At 38.2% G+C, this 23,015-nt stretch overlaps 1 protein-coding gene across 7 annotated transcripts in view; it reads right to left on the minus strand.

Moving 5' to 3' along the window:
* Window positions 1-10,371: 10,371 nt before the first annotated feature.
* The window catches only part of LOC140493583 (synaptotagmin-7-like), a 698,518-nt gene continuing 685,874 nt past the window's right edge, over window positions 10,372-23,015 (minus strand). For all 7 annotated transcript variants that reach the window (XM_072592185.1, XM_072592183.1, XM_072592182.1 and 4 more), the window contains one exon: window positions 10,372-21,021. In XM_072592185.1, the coding sequence (XP_072448286.1) occupies window positions 20,917-21,021 (105 nt within the window). In that variant the 3' untranslated portion in view covers window positions 10,372-20,916. The remainder of the gene's footprint in view (window positions 21,022-23,015) is intronic.

Here is a 23,015-nt window from a genome sequence, read left to right on the forward strand (position 1 = left end):
AATAACATGAGACACTCAAGTTGGTGGTCTAGTAGCCTTCATAACCATATTCTTTAATGTGCCTATTGTCCATGCTTGTTAAAGATTGTTTATTTTGCTAGTATAGATAGACATTGTCTCAGTTAAAGTATAAAAAATTGCAAAACGAGTATAGGAAAATTAGGGTCCCAATTTTTAAGAATGATGTTCTGACAGCAAAACTTATAGGATCCGACCTGTAAATAATTTTTAATTTCCATTGCCCTTCTCTTTCCCAAATTTCAAGTGGTCTAAGAAAGATGTTAAGATTTTCTCATAGAGGCAGAGGCTGTTTTCTCACTGCTGCATTCTAATTCGGGGACTGCCCTCACAGATCATCACCTCATAATGCAGCTCATGCAAAATGCAGTTTCCTAATTCTCATTCCACTCTCTTGTTGCAATGTATCCCTTAGAGGTCAGAAATGTTTTACCATCCTCTGGAGTATTTTTCCTTATTGAGGATGACTATGACAGTGTCTTCTGTAAGATTGTCGTGGTCATGGTTATGTTCGTCAAGCTGGGAAATTGATTTGCAGCCGTTTCGCCCCCTGTCTAGGTGACATCTTCAATGCTTTGGAGCCTCCTGTGAAGCACTGTTGTACTATTTTTTCTGAAATTTATTTGTTTCTGTTCCTGCTTCTTCCGATTGCCGGTTCCGGTTGTTTGTTGTAGTGGCCAGTATATTGGGTCTAGGTCAAAGTAAAATTTGTTGGTAAAATTCTAGAATCCATCATTAAGGATGAGGTTTCTAAATTCTTGGAAGAGCAGAGTCTGATTAGAACAAGTCAACATGGATTTAGTAAAGGGAGGTCATGCCTGACAAACCTGTTGGAATATTTTGAAGAGGTAACAGGTAGGTTAGACCAGGGAAACCCAGTGGATGTGGTCTATCTGGACTTTCAAAAGGCCTTTGATAAGGTGCCACACGGGAGGCTGCTGAGCAAGGTGAGGGCCCATGGTGTTCGAGGTGAGCTGCTGGGATGGATTGAGGATTGGCTATCTAACAGAAGGCAGAGAGTTGGGATAAAAGGTTCTTTTTCAGAATGGCAGCCGGTGACGAGCGGTGTCCCGCAGGGTTCGGTGCTGGGGCCACAGCTGTTCGCATTATATATTAATGATTTGGATGAGGGAACCGGGGGCATTCTAGCGAAGTTTGCCGATGATACGAAGTTAGGTGGACAGGCAGGTAGTACTGAGGAAGTGGGGAGGCTACAGAAGGATCTAGACAGGTTGGGAGAGTGGTCCAGGAAATGGCTGATGGAATTTAACGTGAGCAAGTGCGAGGTCTTGCACTTTGGCAAAAAGAATAAAAGCATGGACTACTTTCTAAATGGTGAGAAAATTAATAAAGCCAAAGCACAAAGGGATCTGGGAGTGCTAGTCGAGGATTCTCTAAAGGTAAACATGCAGGTTGAGTCTGTGATTAAGAAAGCGAATGCAATGTTGTCTCTTATCTCAAGAGGGTTGGAATATAAAAGCAGAGATGTACTACTAAGACTTTATAAAGCTCTGGTTAGGCCCCATTTGGAGTACTGTGTCCAGTTTTGGTCCCCACACCTCAGGAAGGACATACTGGCACTGGAACATGTCCAGCGGAGATTCACACGGATGATCCCTGGAATGACAGGTCTAGCATATGAGGAACGGCTGAGGATACTGGGATTGTATTCGTTGGAGTTTAGAAGATTAAGGGGAGATCTAATAGAGACGTACAAAATAATACATGGCTTTGAAAAGGTGGATGCTAGAAAATTGTTTCTGTTAGGCGAGGAGACTAGGACACGTGGACACAGCCTTAGAATTAGAGGGGGTCATTTCAGAACAGAAATGCGGAGACATTTCTTCAGCCAGAGAGTGGTGGGCCTGTGGAATTCATTGCCACGGAGTGCAGTGGAAGCCGGGACGCTAAATGTCTTCAAGGCCGAGATTGATAGGTTCTTGTTGTCTAGAGGGATTAAGGGCTACGGGGAGAATGCGGGCAAGTGGAGCTGAAATGCGCATCAGCCATGATTGAATGGCGGAGTGGACCCGATGGGCCGAATGGCCTTACTTCCACTCCTATGTCTTATGGTCTTATGGTCTTAAAGTGCTTGTTGATGGAGTCTGTGGCTGAGTGCCACGCTTCTCGAAATTCTCTGGCTGTCCTATGTTTGGCTTGTCTTATGATAGTTGTACTGTTCCAGTCAAATTTGTGGTCCTTGTCTTCTGTGTGTATGGCTACTAGATATAGCTGGTCATGATGTTTAGTAGCTAGTTGGTGTTCATGGATGTGGATTGCTCGTTGTCTGCCTGTTTGTCCAATATAGTCTTTTGTGCAGTATTATTTTATAATATTATTACGATGCATGTTCTTATGATACTCCAGTATTAATCCCTTTCTGCCCTGCTTGGTCTAATGAGGTAGCAGAGTCTCATAGTTAACAAGAATTTGTTTATTGTTTGTTAGCAAATAATTATGGGTTATATTGATACAATAGACATTGTTAGCGACTTTGAGGCCAGCTGGATGTTAGCTCTCCTTTGAGACTCCAGGCTGTTCTGTCCATGAGTCTATGTGACACCATCATACTGGATGGTACTTATGACACACTTTGTCATTAACCTTTGAGACTCCAGTCCAACAGATTTGCAGATGACATGAATTTGAGTCAGATGTTTCTCAGGGGCCTTCACGTTGTCTTGCCTCACTGCGGTTACATACTGCAAATCAAGCCTCACTACTTCCAAGTCATCCAAAAGTTTACACTACTTTCATCAAAGTATGCAAAGGCCCCAATTTACCTATCAGACAGACCCAGACTAACAGAAGCACAGACAAGGTTTCTGTATTGACTATTATTTATTCTAAATATAGAGGAACCTTGATTATCTCGCATTCAGTTATCCGAATTTCGAATTTTCCGAACAAGATCGCGAGGTCCCAATGCCTGGCTAAACTGTGTTAGCCGGCACTCAATACTCCAGCATTCGATTAATCAAACAAAGTACTCCCCACCCGTGGCCTTAGGATAGTCGAGGTTCCTCTGTAAATAGATTGTAATCACAGGTAAACAATTTTGAACTGTCAACATGTAACTCTATTAGTTAAATTCTCATCCCCTTATAGCATCCTCTCTACACATGCACACAGCTATAAGATATTCTTTTAATAAAACAGCAGTGTAATTGGAGAAGTGAAGAAAAAGTGGGAAGAAGTTCAATGGCTCCAGTCCTCATGGGTTCACAAAGATGACCATTTTGTTTGCCAGGACAACTTGTCCTTCAGTCTTCTCCAGCTAGTTCTCATCTCTTGGCAAAAAGCAGTTAATGTGCCAATTGCCTGTGCTAAGTCTCTTAGATACAGGTTAAATTAGGTACAACAAATTACAGAATTAGTGAGGGAAAATAAATTTTCTTCAGGCTTTACAGTTGGCTCAGACATGATGTCCTAAAGGGTTGTCCCTGTGCTGTACTGTTCTATGTTCTTTAGGTATTCTATAATGAAGGCATGTAACAAAGTCAGTCCATTACATGAAGACCCTCCCACCACCATTCAGGATTAATTTGGGATAGTCAGATTGGTAGATGATGCTAAAATAGACAGATTTTTAATCAGTAAGGTGGAAAAGGCAAGAAAATGGAGATGAGGATCTATGATCTAATTGAATGGTAGAGCAGGTCCAGTGGGCTGAATGGCCTAGTTCTGCTCATACATCTTATGGTCTAATTCAATCACTTTTTATTCTCGCGATTTGTCATTTATATAAATGATTTGGATGTGAATATAGGAGGTATGTTTGGTAAGTTTTCAGATGACCCCAAAATTGGTGGTGTAGTGGACAGTGAAGAAGGTTACTTAAGAGTACAACAAGACCTTAATCAATTGGGCCAATGGGCCAAGGACTGGCCGATGGACTTTAATTTAGATAAATGTGAGGTGTTGCATTTTAGTAAGACAAACCAGGGCAGGACTTGTACACTTAATGGGAAGGCCATGGGGAATATGGCCTAACAAAGAGACCTAAAGGTGCAAGTGCATAGTTCCTTGAAAGTGGAGTTGCAAGTAGACAGGATAGTGAAGAAGGTATTTGGCACACTTGCTATCATTGGTCAGTACATTGAGTATAGGAGTTGGGAGGTCATGTTGCAGTTGTACAGGTCATTGGTGAAGCCACTTTTTGGAATATTGCATTCAATTCTGGTCTCCCTAATAGAGGACAGATATAGTTAAACTTGAAAGGGTTCAGAAAAGATTTACAAGGATGTTGCCAGGATTGGAGGGTTTAACCAATAAGGAGAGGTTGAATAGGCTGGAGCTTTTTTTCCCTGGAGCATCAGAGGCTGACGGGTGACGTTATAGAGGTTTATAAAATCACAAAGGACATGGATAGGATGAACAGCTAAGGTCTTTTTCCCAGGGTAGGGGAATCCAAAATTAGAGATCATAGGTTAAGATGAGAGGGGAAAGATTTAAAAAGGACCTGAGGGTCAACTTTTTCACACAGAAGGTGGTTTGTGTATGAAACGATCTGCCTGAGGAAGTGATGGAGGTGGGTACAATTACAACATGTGAAAGGCATATGCATGTGTATATAAATAAGAAGGGTTTAGAGGGATTTGGGGAAAATGCTGGCAAATGGGACTAGACCGGTTCAGGATGAAGGGTCTGTTTCTGTGCTGTATAACCCTTTGACTCTACAGCACCACATACCTATGTATGTACATTAAGTCTCAGCAAAATTAAAGCACGTGGAATAAAGGTAGCAGTAATAGCATTGGGAAAAAAAAGTTGAATGTGTATCAGAAACATCGTAATGGTGAACGTTTGTTCCTGAGACCAGAGGAAGTTATGAGTACAGTTCTCTTGGGGTTAAATGGTTTTCTACATCAGTATTCCTGGCCTGGATCTTGCTGTTCAGGACAGAATTTCAGTATCTTCAGATCACACAAAACATTGAAGTTCAGATTGTCGCTAAGATTGCACATATGCTAATTTAGATTTTGTTGCTCTTCTTTAAGGAAGGTTATACTTACATTGGCAGCAATTCAAAGAAGATTCATGAGGTTGATTCTTGGGGAAACTATGTTTTCATAAGACTAAAGGTTGAGCAGGCTGTACTCATTGAGCAGACGCTACTCTCTGGAGTTTAAATGAATGAGAGGTAATAACATTTTGAGGGGTCTTGCAGAGGAAGTGCTGAGAGGTTCCTTTACAGAAATAGAGAAATAGCATGAGAAACTAAAATTATTAAGTAGTTAAGTGTACTTTAGCACAATCTATATATTGACAATGATTTGAACTTTACCAACTTACTTTTCCTTCAATATTAAACTGACCTTTGACAAATTAAAATAATTTTAAATTGATGTAACTAATAATGAATATGTTGTAATTTTAACCCTGACTTATGTCATTTTGCTTAATAAAGAGCAATTTGAAGATTTCCCAGCATAAAGGATCCTGACACGTTATATTTTATGAATTACATTAATCACAACATTGCATTTATCAATACAAATGCAGATGATACATATAATTAGATGGCAAGGCTTGACCTGGTAATGAGCTTTAAATGATTTGAGAGTGGATCCTCTTCCAAGGGTAAGAACCATTTCATTTTAGAGGGGAAAAACAATTTATTCAGATTAGTCCAAACTAATGCAGCAAACTGGTAACCAGCAACTCAACACTGTCTTTGAATTATAATCTTGTTAACTAGATCATCAGTGGAAAGAGTATTTATTGCCCATCCCTGGTTGCCCTTGAGATGGTTCTACTGAGCTGCTTTCCTGTTGATGTGGTCGAACTGCTGTAGGTAGACCCAAAATACCGTCAGGGTATTCAAGGATTTTGACCCAGTGACACTGAAGGAGCAGTGATGTATTCCTAAGTCCGGATGGTGGGTACTATACTCCCTCAAATGAAGCCTTGATATCAAGTACAATCACTGTCACTTTACCTCTGGAATTCAGCTCTTATGTCCATGTTTGAATCAAGGTGGTAATGAGGTCAGGAACTGAGTGGCCCTGGCAGGACCCAAACTAAGCACCAGTGAGCATGTGCTGCTTGATAGCACTGGTGATGACACCTTCCATCACTTTACTGATGATCGAAAGGACACTGATGGGGCAATAATTGGCTGGGTTGGATTTGTCCTCCTTTTGTATGGGATCTACCTGGGCAATTTTCCACGTTGCATGGATACCAGTGTTGAAGCTATACTGGAACAGCGTGGCTAGGCATACAGCAAGTTCTGAAGCAACAGTCTTTAGTACTACTGCTAAAATATTGTCAGTGACCTTTGCCTTTGCATTATCCTGACCGCCAACTGTTACTTGATATCACGTGAAATGCATTGGATCTGCAGAAGACAAATGTATGACACATGAACTACAGGAGGCCAAGGTGGATCATCCAATCGGCACTTATTGATGTAAAGTATTATTACTTCCTTATCTCTTGTGCTGGGTTCCCCATCATTGAAGATGGGGATATTTAAGGAGCCTTCTCCTTTGGTGAATTGTTTAATTTTTCACTATTAACAACAGGATATGGCAGGATTGCAGAGCATAGATCTGATTTATTAGTCGTGGAATCTCTTAGCCTTGCCTATCAGTTCATCCTTCTGCCGTTTGGCACAGAAGTAGTCCTGATTCGTAGCTTCACAAGATTTACATCTCATACTTTTAGTATGCCTTGAACTCTGACCTGCCCTCCAGCACTCTTCATTGAACCAGGGTTGATCTCTTGGCTCAATGGTAATGGTAGAATAGGGGATATTCCACAGCCATGTGGTTTCAGATCATATTGGAGCAGCTGGTGGCCCAATGCAGTCTTCAGTTACTGGATTTGTTCAAAGTCTTTCAGTTTAACACAGCGACGGTCCATAGTGGTGTTGCCAAGCCACCCTTAGTGATGGTTATTGAAGTTCCCTATTAAATTACATTCTACACTCTTGCTACCCTCAGTACTTCCTCCAATTGTATTCGATGTGAAGGAGTACTCATTCATTACCTCGAGTTTGGGGGTGAGGTGATATGCCTGGAATCAACAGTAAGTTTTTTTATCCATAAACTTGATGCTGAGAGATCTTTTGAGGTCCAGATTCAAATGTTGAGGATTCCCTAGTTCCCTTCCAACTTTATGCCACTGTGTTGCCATCTCTGTTGGATCTAGCCTGCTAGCAGGGATGGTAATGGTGTTGCTTGGGACATCGTGAGGTATGATTCTATAAGTGTGACAATATCAGGCTATTGCTTGATTAGTTTGTGAGACAGCTGTCCCAATTTTGGCAGTAGCTGTCAGATGTTAGTAAGGAGGACTTCAGCATCAACAGGATGGCATTTGCCATTGCTATTTCTGGTGTCTTAGTCATGGCCAGATTCTCTACCCAGTTTCATTTTTTTGTAAATGTTTCCATGGTTGATACAACGGAATGGCATGCTAGGCCTTTTCAGAGGGCAGCTAACAGTTCTGCAGGTCACACATAGGCAAAACCACCAAATTATGGTAATTTTCCTTCCCTACAAGATGAGTTTTTACAAAAATTGACAATGATTTCATAATCAGCATTATATTTTAATTCCAGATTTTGAAAAACATAATGATGAACATGAAACCATTCCTCTGGTGATAAAATATTCAGACTCAGCATGCAACTTGTTCATCCTGAATCTTTCATATTGTACCAATTACCCAAGAATAATATTGACTTTTGTTTGATCATGTTTACTCATTGAAGCAATCATTCTTGTGTGTCACCAAAAGTAAAATTTCAGGTCAGCATTCAAAAGATCAGGCAAGCAGATCTTGTGCACTACCTAATTAAGAAAAGTTTAATTTTCCAAAACAAAGATTTTAACAACCGAAATCTCTGAGGTTTTAGTTTGAAGATCCTCAAAACATTATATTTTTGCAATTGCCTGCAGGGCTTGAAGGATTCCAGTGTTTCTTGGAGTTTAGATTTAGCCAGCATGTCCTTTCCTGGTTTAATCTGTATCTTTGAAAATTATCCCTATCTCCTGTACATCTTCCATGTGCAAACACAGTGTCTATTTTTCTGCTTCAAACATGTGCTCAGTGCAATCAGGTTTTTATCCAAATAGGACGCAGCATTATTTCTCAGATTTCTCAATCGCTAAAAATACCAAGCATACTGACCTTGCATCTCACTTGAAGAATCTTGTGAGAGAGTCGCGTTTACTTGTGTGACAAGATCAGATTGAAAAGCACTGAGGAGGAAAGCTGGATCACTAGAATAAAATATAATGTTAATCTCTGTCATGTCAAGTAAGTGGGCTGATTGTTTAAGCTTTTCTTACTTTGATGAATAAGTGATTGAACATTGTTGTAGGAAGTTGAACGACTTAGGAATATTCTCCAAAACTAATATGAATAATCAACTTATTCACAGGACCATGGTTAAATAGTCAGCACTAATCTAAAAGAATGAACTATTAGGAAGTGTGACCAAAAGCCTTAGTAAAGTTGTAATGACTGCATATGAATGTGAAATGTTAAGTCTGCTTATTTCACCAGAAATGCTATCAGTCTTGTTGAGTGATTAGTACTTTCCTTTTTTATTATTGATCAAATATTTGGATTTAATTTGTATCTTAAAGGAGGAAAAACAGAATTCTGGTGTACGGGTACCTGAAACCTTAGCCTCCAATAGTGGGGCAGTTGCATGATGTTCACAAATTATAGTTATGGATATTTAGTACCAGAAATGTTTATACAGATATCAGGAAGCAATGAGGTCATAGGTAGAATCAAACACAATGGTGAAAAATTTTAATTGGAGCCACTGAGTTACTAGAAACAAATATTGGCTCAATAGCATCAATTAGCAAGTAGGATTTGTAATGAGTTAGGATTCTGACATAAGTATGTTGAACAGGTTAGTCTATGAAAGGCCAGGCTGGGATATGGGTCAGAACTGCATTGTATTTGTCAGCCCAGAAGTGTCAAAGATCCGGTATTTCAGCTGAAATGGTTTGAAGAGGGGCAGAATAAAATGATGTATGAAAGTAAAAACAGTCTTAGTGCTGGATGGAATGTTAGGTCAGAACCTCAACTTTAGATGAAGTGGATCTCTGAAGTTCTGAATAACCCAGTGTGGCATGAAATAGGGTAAGAAAATGCAGTTATTGATAAAGGGATCGTGTTTATGGTGGAGGCCAGAGATAATAGCTAGGGTCTTCCAGTATTTTACTGAAGTTAGTTGCAAAGATTTTTGCATCTAATTGTGGAAGAAGAGGAGCCACGAGTCATTTCAGTTATGCTTAAGGTCTTAACGTGGATATAGAAAGAAAACACATTCTTGAAAATATGTTGGTTATATTCAGTTAAGCAAGAATGAACCCAAGTCAGGGCAGTACCATTGAATTAAACAATAGATGTTAGCAAATAGAGGAGTATAGTTTAATCAGTTGTGTCAATGTTACACAAGAGGTATTAGGAAAAGGAAGGCAAATTCACCACAATCCAATTTTGACAATTACGTTTACTTTTTTCTGGGACTTTCTCAATGATGGACATAGTGACTAAGATAGGACGACTGGAGAAGTGTAAATGTAGCCCTTTGTAGAGGCAGGGCACACCTTGGGTTTGTGAGAAGGCATTTTATGCATAAAAAATGCAGAAACTCATTGTGGCTGCCACACCCGAGAAGGAATTTCCCAAACATGTAGATATTTCTGAGTGCTTGTTCACACACACATTCAAGGATTTATGCTGCATGACTGATTTCTCAATCTATCAGTTCCACAATGAAATATTTACCAAATAATAATTTTGTTAGATAAATCCAATTGTATTTGCTTTGAAATGTTGTCTTACCTGTAGGAAATGAACGCTTGAGATTGATTTAAATAATTTCAATATATTGGATTTTTTTGCAAGAAAAAGACTGATCAATAGTGACATAATCAATGACTGATAACTTAGGAGGCATCCTGACAAAAAATAAATTTATGCCCATGCTGGATAACAGGTGAATTGGCATGGAGAAGAAAGGGTAGTGGTTAAGAATATGAGCTGGCATTTGGGGCTACAAAGGGCCATGAGAATGAGGGAGGTATGGATTAACATGGTGGAAGTGGGTAGATGGGCATAGGACTACATAAGAATCATGAGATACATGGAGTGTGAAGTGAGTGCAAGGGTTTCATACTTAAAGCTATCTTTTCAAATCCTTTTTACTTTTAGCCACAGGATAAACATAGCTCATTGTTGTCTCAGTCTGAGCAGTCTATGCTTTGAGTGGACTGCCCAGCAATTTCTAAAATGTTAACCAAAACAAAAATCCAATTTTTACCAACTAAATGGTGTTATTTTCCAGTTAATCATGTTTCATGATGTACATCAATCAACAAGGTAACTATCTTTTTTAATGTAATTTTCATTAAAGATACAGTTTGCATTATTTCCACTTTTGGATTTTGCAGTAGTTTTGATTTGACAGATGGGCTTCATATAAAGAAACATTCCATAGAGCAAAAAGTGCTTTCCTACTGTTTATTAATCATAACTAGGACTTTTTCCACAAAAAAGAGTAAAATTTCAAAATATATTATCTCAAAGAAATACTCTACCATATACATAATATAGATGAAGTCATCTCATACAAAATAATTTACCTTCATGAAATACATTAGCTACCAAACACAATAAAAATTACAATCTTTATCTATCAGCTTTTTTGAGGTACCATCTGCACGTTTAATCTGAAATGGGTCAGATTATTGGGGGAAAAGATAAAGAACGGTACAAGGAGACTGGATGACAACTGAAGTTCAAAGACATCATCTACAAAGACTGGCTGGAGACAGACACTATTTCCACAGCAACAGGTAGATGTGCTTCTGTATTCAAATATTGCTCGAACTATGAACAAATATTATTTCATTTATATTCTACTGCAGAATTTTTGAAAAAAAACATTGAGTGTTTGGAGCAATCAGAAGTCAACTAACAGAATAAAGCTCTGTTATTATCTAGATAAAGCACATCTGGCTTCAGCCAGTCTGAACTGGTTTTCTATCGATATACCACCACCACTTGGCAGCTAAACCTATGCATCATGAATATCCTATACAAAGTTGGCAAAATGTTACATTGCAATTTTGTGACAAAGAAGCCATAGCAGTCTCTAATTCATCTTACCCAAGAGCGTCAAATCGCCCGGTCCTTTTTTTTAAAGGACCAAAAAATGCAATAAATTCAGGACTGCATTACCTTGCATTAAGATTAAACAGTCTGTACAGAGTTGTAAAAACCTAACCATATATTCATTTATATGAAAACTTCAATTACAGCCAAACTAGCATTCAATGTAAACATAAAATAAATCTGGTTTCTGCTGTCCTGACCCTGATCACAAGGGATAGGATATTTGCCAAGATTTTTCATCCACCAAGACTAAGGCTTATGTTTAAAGCTGTGATTCCATTTTTGTTGGCTTTCATCATCTAATTTCAAAACTACCACAAATTACATTGCACATATATTTCTCCATCCTCCCCATACATACAAATAAACCATGCTCTTCTCTTCAGGGTGTTTTGAGTACCTATTGTGTTGTAGTCAGCAAACATATCTTTTCTGCTTTTTTTTTAAACTTCCCCTCAATTATTTGAAAGATCTTTGCAAGCATTTCCATGAATACAGCAAGAATTTATGTACTACAGATCTTATTTGCTCCCTGGTTTAATGTCATGGTCATGCTCATGATTGAAAACTATAAAGGGATCTCAGGGCAGAATCTTCAATCCTTGCAGCTGGTGAGAAAAGGAAATTATTGGTTGGTCCTAGAGAGATACTCAACCTCTTCTTGCTACCTTTCTAATCAACTTCTGGGTAAGAAGATCTACTGGGGACTTTCTCAACCTGCCACTAATTAAGCCCTTAGGTAATTAATTCATGGCCATGTAAGGATCTCAATTAACCACTTCCCTCATTGCCAGCCTTCCCAGCAATTGACAAAAGTGTGGCTAGTTGCCTACTTGGGAAACCGGAGAGCCATCAGAGGCATGGATAATGTGCGGTGGGGAGGAGCATCTGAATGCTAACCCCAACCCTTGCCTCAGACCTCCCTCTCTCTATAATTTCCACTCTATGACAGTAAGGTAAGGAACACATGTTCTTGCTACTGAATTCCCTCAAAAGTAGGCCTAACCAGTCTCTATGACAGAGAGGCCTCTGCTCTTTGGATTAAATGGAAGGATATGAAGACTCAGGATGCCAGTTTTGAGCATTATTGTAGGCCAAGATATCTGCCTATGAGCTGTCAGAGCATAATGAACTGATTAATGCAGCTTTGGCTCTAATGCTGATGTAACTTGACCCATTCCTAACATACCCTGCCACACTTTGACATTCAAAAATTCTGGCCTCAGTCTTCAAAAGATATTAATTTCAGGAATTTGTAGAGAAATAGTACTCTGTAGCTGGTTGCTATGTTGCCCAAAATATTGTGCTTGTGTGATCTCTACCATCTTGTTTTTGCAATCCTATTTTTAAAAGATGGTTTCCCTCTATGTACGATCATTTAGTGTATTTTAAATTTCTATTTTTGCCAGCTACTCTTCTTCGTAATATGAGCTTTAACTGATTTTCCCAGGTCCTAAATTTCAACCTGACTATTAGAGTCAGAGAGAGTTACAGAACCAGTCACTCAATGAAGTGTGCATATCTGCCTCACACATGTATTTCTTAGAGAAGAATTGTTTTTGGAGACTTACTTTACTTTTCCATTTGCTTTCTAACTATAGGCTAGAAGGTTCCATTGCTTGAAGTTCAGCCAATTTAAATCAAACAGCCATGCCTATTCAGTTGAAGCAATAGCGTGAAATGTATTTTTGAAGGAATTTAATTAAAGTCTGGCATTTAATTTTTTTTAAAAGTTTGAGATTAATTCCCCTATTACGGGCTGGGTCTGTAGTATATGTTGGGAGTTTATCCCAAATTTCATGTGTAACTATGACTCTGAAGCCATTATGCTGAATGTTTGGTTTGACCTTTTTCCGTTTGGGGGAAGGATCAGAGCACACTGGGTTTTCGGCATCATTATTGACATTTCCCCAAAGTTGGAACAAAATGGAGCAGCAATTCAAGTGAGCCAATCTGAGCAGCATCAATTGAGATAGAATGGTTAAACAGTGTTCCAGTGGGTGGCCTGAACAAAACTCTGTACATTTAGCCTAATCTTTGAACATTGTAGACAACCTAAACAAACAGTTCAATTGTTTTGATATCATTCCTGGATAAAACCACAAAAAGGGCCACTAATCTGCAAAATTACAATATCTGGCTTGTACAGTCTATGTTGACTAAACCATGGATCTGTCCTTACACAGCAGAATAAAATGTCACCTATGAAACTAGGGATATAGCACAAGTAGCAATGGCACACCAACAGAATACCCTTGTAAGGTAAAATCACACTGTGCATCTCCTAAACTAGTGGCCAAGGAAATTTCACACACAAGGTAATGCATTTATATAGTAAAAAAATCACATAGCACCATTTCATGGTGTTGAAGCCTTCAATTATATTTCAACCTTTAAATGATTTATTATGCATATATTTTGCACACACTGTGAAGTAATTTGGCAGACAAACATATGGAGTATCACACCTGAGAATTGATAAACTGGCCTTCCACTTCTGTGATATAATTTGGATTACCTCTCCATCTGAGGGGGCCCTGCTTCTCTCCAGGCTACCTCTCTTGTTTGAGAACAGAGTTACATAATCTTTTTAAAAAGTGTCTCTTTTTGACTATAGCATCGTTTTAGACAGATTCCCTAACCAACGTGGCTCCGAGCACTTACCACTTGAAGTAATTCTTTACCTCCCTTTCCAATTTATCATTTTATGGACATTAGAAGGATTGTAGGTAGTTGGAAGGAAGACTAATTTGTTCTAGGCTACAATGTTGATCTCTCAACCAACTGACTTTCAAGTAGCTTACTCAAATAAGTGGCTTCAATGTATAAGCTATCCAATACCCATAAGCAATGCAACTAACTGCTATTATGTGTAACCCTGAGCTAAAATTATTTACTCAGGCATTATAGAAATATTTTCTGCAAAGTGAATTGGTGAACTGTAATGTCCCAGTAAGTGAATACATGGCTCAATATATTACTGAGCTGTAAACTGGGACATTTATGGGTATAATCCATCATTTGTGCCAAGGGGCAGCATGGTGGCTTAGTGGTTAGCACTGCTGCCTCACCGCCCCAGGGACTGCCTTGGGCAACTGCTTGTGTGGAGTTTGCACATTCTCCCTGTGTCTGCGTGGGTTTCTTCCGGATGCTCCGGTTTCCTCCCACAGTCCAAAGATGTGCATGTTAAGTGAATTGGCCATACTAAATTGCTCGGAGTGTTAGGTGCATTAGTTAGGAGAATGGGTCTGGGTGGGTTGCTCTTCAGAGGGTTGATGTGGACTTGTTGGGCCGAAGGGCCTGTTTCCACACTGTAGGTAATCTAATCTAATCATCTAATCAAATCATATCGGCTGTAGCTCAGTGGTAACATTGTCATGGAGGGAGTATTGCACTGTTGAAACCACTGTCATTCAGACAGGCTGTTAAACTGAGGCTCCTCCTGCCCTCTCAAGTGGAGGTAAAAGATCCTACAGCAGTAGTCAAAGAGTCAGGAGACTTCTCCTGATGTCCTGGTCAACATTAATATCAGAAATAAAGGATGTCATCACTTGTTTTGATGTTGATTCTAGGAATATTTTATATACTATTTGGCTGTTGCTTTCTAATTTTACAACAGCAACTGCTTTGCAATGTCCCGACATCATGAAAGGTGCTATATAGATGTATTCCTGGGCTGCAGGGGTGTTACTATTCAGAACTGCACAGAATTAACTGCATTAATACAGGCCATTTGGCGCAAGTGGTCTATGCTGGTGTTTGTATTTCACAATAGCCTCTACCCTACTTTAGCAACTTCTAACAGCATAGCATTCTATTCCTTTTTTGCCTTTCATCTATACTTCACTTTCAATTAATTGTTCTGTGGACTTTCCTTTTGCCCAGGGAGGATGGGAGAAAAGTTAGCACTTGAAAATTATTTTCAAATTTACATAATTTCCCTTTCAATTGCCCACCATTTTTTTTTAACCTTCAGAAATTAACCATTCAATGTCTTGATTAAAAAGACAAAAGTTTCAAATGCCAGCAACTATATCAGGGCACGATCATCCTTACAAGCTGCAAATTGTGCTGATCTTTGCACGAGGACAGTTTAAGTAATGTGGATGTATCAACGGTAATTATTGATAAATTAAATCACACCTATATCCAATTATGTCAAGCCCATTTTTGAAACACTAAGAGGACTGGGAGCAAGTTAAAGTGATGAGGGGAAATATTTAGTTGACATTGGGAAGTAAAAAGCAGCTTAGTAGCAATATTTAACTTTTCCCCATTTAGACGATCATTGTCATTGGTCTTAAAATTATTCTATACCAATCCTGTTACTCACTATGATTAGTACATTAGTCAAGACTGCTGTATGTCACTGAAATGTTTTGGTTAACTCATTCAGAAGATGTTGGGTTCACTGCCTAGACCAGCATTTTTACCAATCCCTAATTGCCCTTAATAAAGGTAATGGCATGCTCTCTTGAACTGTTGCAGTCCATTTGGCAGATATATATATATATATATATATATATAGCATAACATTGAAACTAATGTATCAATTGAAACAGATGGTTTGTTTTTCTATTCCTATAGCTGTATTTTTATATTACATATTTTTACATATATTAAACTTACACTGACTAAATTTAATACCAACATCAAGAAACATTCAAATTTTAATTCTGCTGCCACTTCGTACTTGTTGGAGGAATGATTTGAGGGCCAATTTCTTAAACCACAGATTTACATTCAATTGGGATTTTGTAGAATGGTGGTGTAGCAACAGTACTGTCCCAGCTGACACCAGCAAACTCAGCCTATCTAAAGAATCCTGACACCAACTGATCAAAATGCTCCATTGTCAAGGCACACTGACATTAGTCCACTGAACAACTGAGGAAATCTTTCATTCACAAAGTTGGAAAAGATAAAGTTTAAAAATATAACTGACCATCCTCAAAATATCCTCAAATGAAGTTGTCACGGAGCTTCAGCCAAAAAAAGTCACTTGACTCCTGGTAAGTCATTAGGAAGATTTCAGAGGACAATGCAAATTTATATCATCCTCCCCTTACATTAATCTTGATTCATGAGATGATACAAAAAAAAATGAACAACTAAATGAAAAAATGTTTTAAAATGACAAGGCTTGATTAAGATCGATGTACCTAGAATATGTTGATTTTCCTGAAAAGCCATGGGATTTCCATGGGGTAAAAATTTTGAGAGTGGGGGGAGAGCCAACAATATCCACTATTAAAACGATACTAAAAACAAAGTCTCAAATCAACAGAATAGAAAAATATATATTCCCCAACACAGCAGCAGTTTTCTGGAATGGAGCTAATTACATTCCATGACAGCCTGCATTGATTAGCACCTTTACAATGAGAGTTGGATGAATTTTTGACTAGGAATAGGATTTGATGGTTAAGTAGTCACCATAGATGATCAAATGCAGTATAGAAAGATAGTGGTTCTAGTCACATTGTGATCATGGGAATGTTGCCTTTGTAACAATATTCTGACCCTGATCAATTTTCAGATTTCTCTGTAGACATTTTGTCCACTTTGAGCAAGTTGTTTTTTTTAAATATGTTGGAATGAGCCCATACTGAGAAATTTCTGTTCTAAGAAATGGATCAATTGGTTGGACTTCTGCACTTGTGCATAATTTTATGTTCTTCATCTTAGTACAAGCACTTGAGCTCATCCTTTTCAATCTTACGACAATTTAAAATAGTATTTTTGTCTGGTTTACAAAATAGATCTGTAACTATGATTAAAGACAATTACATTTTGATTATTTTCAAAGTACATTTAACAATAATGTGACAACCTAAAAACTTGCAGCTATATCGATGAATGATTAAGTGACTAAAATCTACCCAAATCATCATTCCTGATTTTTGATATAGCCTGTCAATCTCCAAAATATGAAGTTATCAGGAGATATGAAATGTTCGGTCAAGGTTAACCTTTGATTTGATGCCAAAATAGCCTGAAGAGTAACTATTAACAACTATTGTTACAGTATAACTTCACTACATGGATTATTGTTGACAGGGCATTACAGACCTATAGTCGTTGTTGGCACATTACAAAAGCAGCATTGGAGATGAGGCCAATAAAAACTATTCCAGATTTAGATAAGGAATGAGATAGGAAAGGTTTTAAAAAACTCCAAATCCCTGACAGAAGATAATTGAAGAGGAATCATATTGGCTTAATTGAGGGAAATCTCTTTTAATTCATTCACAGGACAAGACATCACCAGCTAGGCCAGCATTTATTGCTGTGGGTCTGAAGTCATATATAGGCCAGACCAGGTAAGGATGGCAGTTTTGCTCCCTAAAGGACATTAGCAAACCAGATGGCTTTTCTGACAGTCGACAATAGTTTCATGTCATCATTAAACTCTTAATTCTAGATTTTAATTGAATTCAAATTCCACCATCTGCTCTGGCAGGATTCAAACCTGGGTCTCCAGAAGTAGTTTAGTGAAAGGATGGATCATAAATATAAATCTGTGAAAAAAGCATTTGAAACAGATAGGACAGGGATTTCCACACAAAGAATAACAAATGTTTGGATCAATCTAGTGGGTAAATAGTAGGGATACATACTTTGAGATTTTTAAGATCTATTTTGTTTCATAACCTTCTTAATGCTTTGTATACTTCAATAAGGTTTTGCTTTATCTTTGCTAGGATACAGTGGACTAAAATTTTTGTGCGGTTCACCTTTATCCCTGTACGTTGAATTCCTCTGGTTGCTTGTCTCATTCTTTTTGGCAAACTGAATGACTCAAACATTGGACAAGATAGAGAGATCTATAATTATAATACCAAATAGATGAGTTTTTCTAGTTCTGTATGAACTTTCTATATTCTTTCTTACAGCTTCCCAGAATATTGGTTAATATTCATTGATCAACATATACTTTTGTTTCCCTCCCCAGAATGCTGCTGGGTTGCCCTGGATCAAATGTGGCTAGAAGTGAAGACCAGTGATACAATTAGAATCTATCCAGCAGATGTGTTGGCTTCGAGCTACTTGGTCCATTTCCCTCTGTCTGAAACAGAGCATGAGAACACAATAAGCTATATTACACTGAATTACCACTTCCCAACTGAGGCAGTTGGTTAGCTTATGCTGTGAAAATCAGGACACATGGTCAGCTTTCTGCATTTTAGTAAAGTCTATTTAGAAACATAAAATCTAATACATATCTAGAAATGGCATACTAAAAAATGTAAGATTGTTAATTGGAATTTTGATAGTGTTAACCTGTATTGAAGACCCTTATAAAGAATTGGAGATACTTTAATAGATTGAGGTGGCCAACATCATGTTTAAAGCCCCCCCAAAGCAAAGTGAGAACTAATATTGTGAACCTAGCAAGAATGTTTTCTGCATGTCTACTCCTTATCTAGAGAATCACATAGTAGGAGTTGATACCAAAACATCCCATGAATCTTCTGCCTGTTAAATCGAATAGACAGATAGTTTAGTTTATATGCTTGCATTGTCCCCATATTCAATAGATGAGATTCCATCTCAGAAATGTGCAAATAGGAAATCAGCATAAGGAAAATGAGTAATGCAGAGAGTTAAATGTTGGTTCTTCTTCATGGTTCTGGGTTGAAATAGAGATAAATTGGAAGTCTCCCCCTAATCTGCTTGCTTTAAGTGTCCAATGTGAAGTGAGTTTAGGCAATTTCTATCTTATTGGCATGGGATGACAGCACAAACTCTGTATAATACGGGGCATCAAAATGGCAATCTCATAGAAAGTCCACAAAAAGGAGCATGCCAATGTGATTTCACAAATTATGGATAATTATTTTGCCCACAGTTTAGGGTGTTCTTCTAAAGTTGTTGTCCACACACAGTGAGTATTTACTTGCAGTCTAACAATACTGTAGCCAACTAGTACCTTCATGACACAAGACAGTTGATTTCCAAAATGAAAAGATTTCCATTCCTCAGCACTAAAACACTTACGTTAAGGAAAACAAAATTCACACAAAGTGGAAAATGGAGATAATCTTTACCTCAGACTTCAGGCTGATTGAAAAAGGTGGTGTGTAAGCAGGTCTGCAGTAGTACCTAAGGGACTCTAACTTGTCCTCTGCCTGACATCACCCTATAATAGCATGGCTTATATTGAGAATACAATGCCTGAGAAACTGTAGGTGTGACCCCATGTCTTATCACCTTATTTAATTCTCCAGTCTTGATTTTTATTGTGCTGTTCTGTTGTCTAGGGTAAATTGTCTCTCTAGATAAATTGCAATTAACCACGAACTGTCACAATAAAGATGTAATACTAGATTTCAGAATCTCATACAAGTTTCACATTCCCTTAGTTGTAAAATCAGAGCTCAATCTGAATTTATCAATAAAACCTGTGGATCCTGAAAATCTGAAACAAAACAGAGAGCTCTAGAGAAACTCAGAAGATCTGGCAGCACTTGTAGAGAGAGTTAACACTGACGAAAGGTCACTGGACTCAAAACATTCACTGTTTTTATGCTACGTATGCTCCCAGACCTGCTGTCTCTCTCTCTCTCTCGGGCAATTTGTTTTCTTTCTAAACCACCACAATTAATCTGACTGTGAGAAGTTCATTTAGCAACAGATATGAAATGAAACAAGGAAATTCCTTTATCAAGGACTCTGGATGCCTATTCAATGCCATTAAAACCTCCACTCCAATTAAACTGTGTCAAATATGCCAACTTCAGATATATGGTTTACCACACAACAATATTATTTTACATGTACCTGACCATAATGCAAAACTACACAGGACTTGCATGGAATTTATCTACAGTGTTACTGTACAGGACTTCTAGAAATTTGACAGTATTTTACATTTGCTGTCAATTTTCTTTTGAAATTCCAGGCCAATACTGTATGTAACACTATAGGATTTTCTACATGGAAATCCTTTGGGATTTTTGCTTGTTGCGGTATAGTTCTGTAAGCCCTGGATAAAGAAGAGCTAAGTTAAAATACTGACTAAACCAGACACTGTCCACTTAAAAACCACCTCTAAAAATCCAAAATCCATTAACATCTTATTTGTCATAACCAAACTGTGCATTTTAAAAAGTGCAGAGAAAATCACCCACACATTAAGGGCATGGCTGAGTACTTACATTGTGTGCACAAAAACACACTTTCTATAATTACAGACACACAAACACAGACAGATTTTAAGTTCCTGCTTTTTCATTTTTCCCTCCCACTCATCATGTTGACTCAGATAAGTAAAATGGGTATCTTTACAACTGCTAGCATCTACACCTGCGCCAGAATACTACAAATGTTAGCTCATTCCAGAAAAAGATACAAGTTTTTTTTCGATGCAGCAACTTCCTTTACCACTGGAAGAACGGTTCGCTTTTTTTTGTCACATGAAATAAAAACTAAAATCTAAGCCACGTGACAACTGGCCACAGACTCCTCAGACACAGAGAATGAATTGTGCCACTACCAAATTATGTGGGAATTTAAGAGGGGAGGGAAGGAATGTTGAAGCACTGGGTGGATATGACCTCTTGGCTAAAAAAATGTTGCTGGCAGCTCAATGCTATTCAGTCCATGGCATATGGATTGGCTGCTGGGCTCCCAGAGTGTTGACTGAGTGATCCATGATTTCAGTCCTCGTGCTTCATTGTGCATACTTAAAATGTCAAGGTTAATTGGATGTTTTCCCCTCTCTTTTGGTTTGGTGAATAATCATGCCTTGAGCTGGTGCCACTGAGCCACAGCATGTCGTGGCCGCCCAATCATATCTTTCCAATGCTTGACTTCTCCAGGCCCACTCTTCCAAGACAAGTATATCTAAGAAGAGAAAATAATATGCATCAAGTTGACACTGTTAAATGGCAAGTACTTTGTTTATGTTTTTAATTTGATCCCCATTTTCTGACAATGTAGATAAATATCTGCACAAACTACATTCCTTCTAAGTAAGGAAAGGGTTGGGCAAACACAATTGATGTTTTTTGATTAGAGGAAGTGCCAGTGGTATTTAGTGTCTGTTACAGATTCTGTTAAGCTGCCCTCTACTACAGAAATACAAGGCAAATGGTCAATTTCCATGACAAATACTTTCAAAGGCAGCTATTCACACTCAATGTGTTCACTTTGTGGAGGGAAAGCATTACTGAATTCTAAACTTTTACAATATATGTTGTACTCAGGAATTAATAACAAATTTGTTAATGTGAGAAATATGACAAATGTGATCATTGAGAATTTAATCAATAATATGCACTGTTAGTCCACTGGGTAGATTGGTAGTCAGCGTTGGACCAAATTTGGGGTCGGACCTTATGCAGTTATATTTGAAAATATAAAAAGGTTCTAAAGAGGAGTCTTTGAACTTAAAATGTTAATTCTGTTTCTCTTTCCAGGAATGTTACAAGACCTGCCGAGTGGCTCCAGCATTTTCAGTTGTAATTTGAGATTTCCAACATCTGCAGTATTTTGAGTGTTTAATTCACTGTGACTTATCCATTTTAATCTTTTGGCTTGCTCACCTTCACTGCTTCTGTTTCCTTACTAATGCTTGATAGTTTCTGCCAAAACTCAGTTTCACAGCCACATCTCCATCCTCCATGACTATCTCTGGCTCCGTCGTACACAAAGTGGATACCAACTGAAATTCTACCTATTCATGTTTTGAATCCATCCAAGATTACAAATTCCTCTGAGATATATAACACTCCTCCGCTAGCTTTTCCTGCTGCATTCTGAAATCCAAATTCAGTGTGATATGTCACCCTAAACACAGTCTGGATCCATCATTCTATCAGCACCACCACACATTACCTCAAAGCCATCCTCAGTTCCATGCCATTCTTTGTCTCAATAGAAGCTTTAACAAGAAACCTTTTCTCTTCCTTTCAGCTCCAAAATATCTTCACTCTTCTGAATTCTTTATCCTCTCATATTCACTATACCCCTGACCTTCCTCTCTTATGTGCTCAGCCAAGGACTTAATTTTATCCTTTTATGCTCCCACCTCAATAGAGTTTGGCCACAATTCGATGCTGAACTCTTCTTCCATCACTTTTGCCACTATGTCCATTTCTCTGGATACAACTCCAATGCCAATATTTCATTCCTAGGCCAAATGGCAGTGTTTCAGCAAAGTTCAACACAAGCTGGAGGAACAATATTTCATTTTCCACTGAGGCACCTTAAAGCCTTCAGGACTCAAAGTTGAGTTCAACATCTTCAGAGTAGGTACACTGTTCACCAGTTTGATTGCTCATGCAATCCCCTTTCTATCATCCATGTGCCTCAGTGGCTTTTCTCCTTCTCAAAGCTATTTACAGCTATTTTAAATCTCATTCACCCCTTTACCATCATTAACACAGCCACTGTTCTTTGCTCTCGGCACTTTCATCATCTGTTCCAAAGAAGAGTCATGTCAACCTCAAAACATTAAGTCTATTTCTCTCCACAGATGTTCCCACACCTGCCAGGTTTCTCCAGCAGTTTCTGTTCTTATTTTATTACATTAAAATGTGCCTTTGCTAAATCATTACATTAACAATATTTCCATACAGCAAATCCCTCTTACTCAAAATAACATCATTTTCAAATGGTCAACTTTTGGTTTATTAAAAATCAAACAAAAATATTGATAAATATTGTTCTCAACTGCCGTGTGATAAAATGTAACTTTTAATTCTACTACAGGTTTATAATCTCTCCATAATTTCTTGTCAATCCTTGAATTCCATCATCTCCTAGCTGCCTGCTCTCTCTCTCTCAATTAAAGGCTTTTAATATTGTTGTGAATGCTTGCAGCCCAGCTCCATATT

This window comes from Chiloscyllium punctatum, chromosome 22 (assembly GCF_047496795.1).
Source record: "Chiloscyllium punctatum isolate Juve2018m chromosome 22, sChiPun1.3, whole genome shotgun sequence".
Taxonomy (NCBI): domain Eukaryota; kingdom Metazoa; phylum Chordata; class Chondrichthyes; order Orectolobiformes; family Hemiscylliidae; genus Chiloscyllium; species Chiloscyllium punctatum.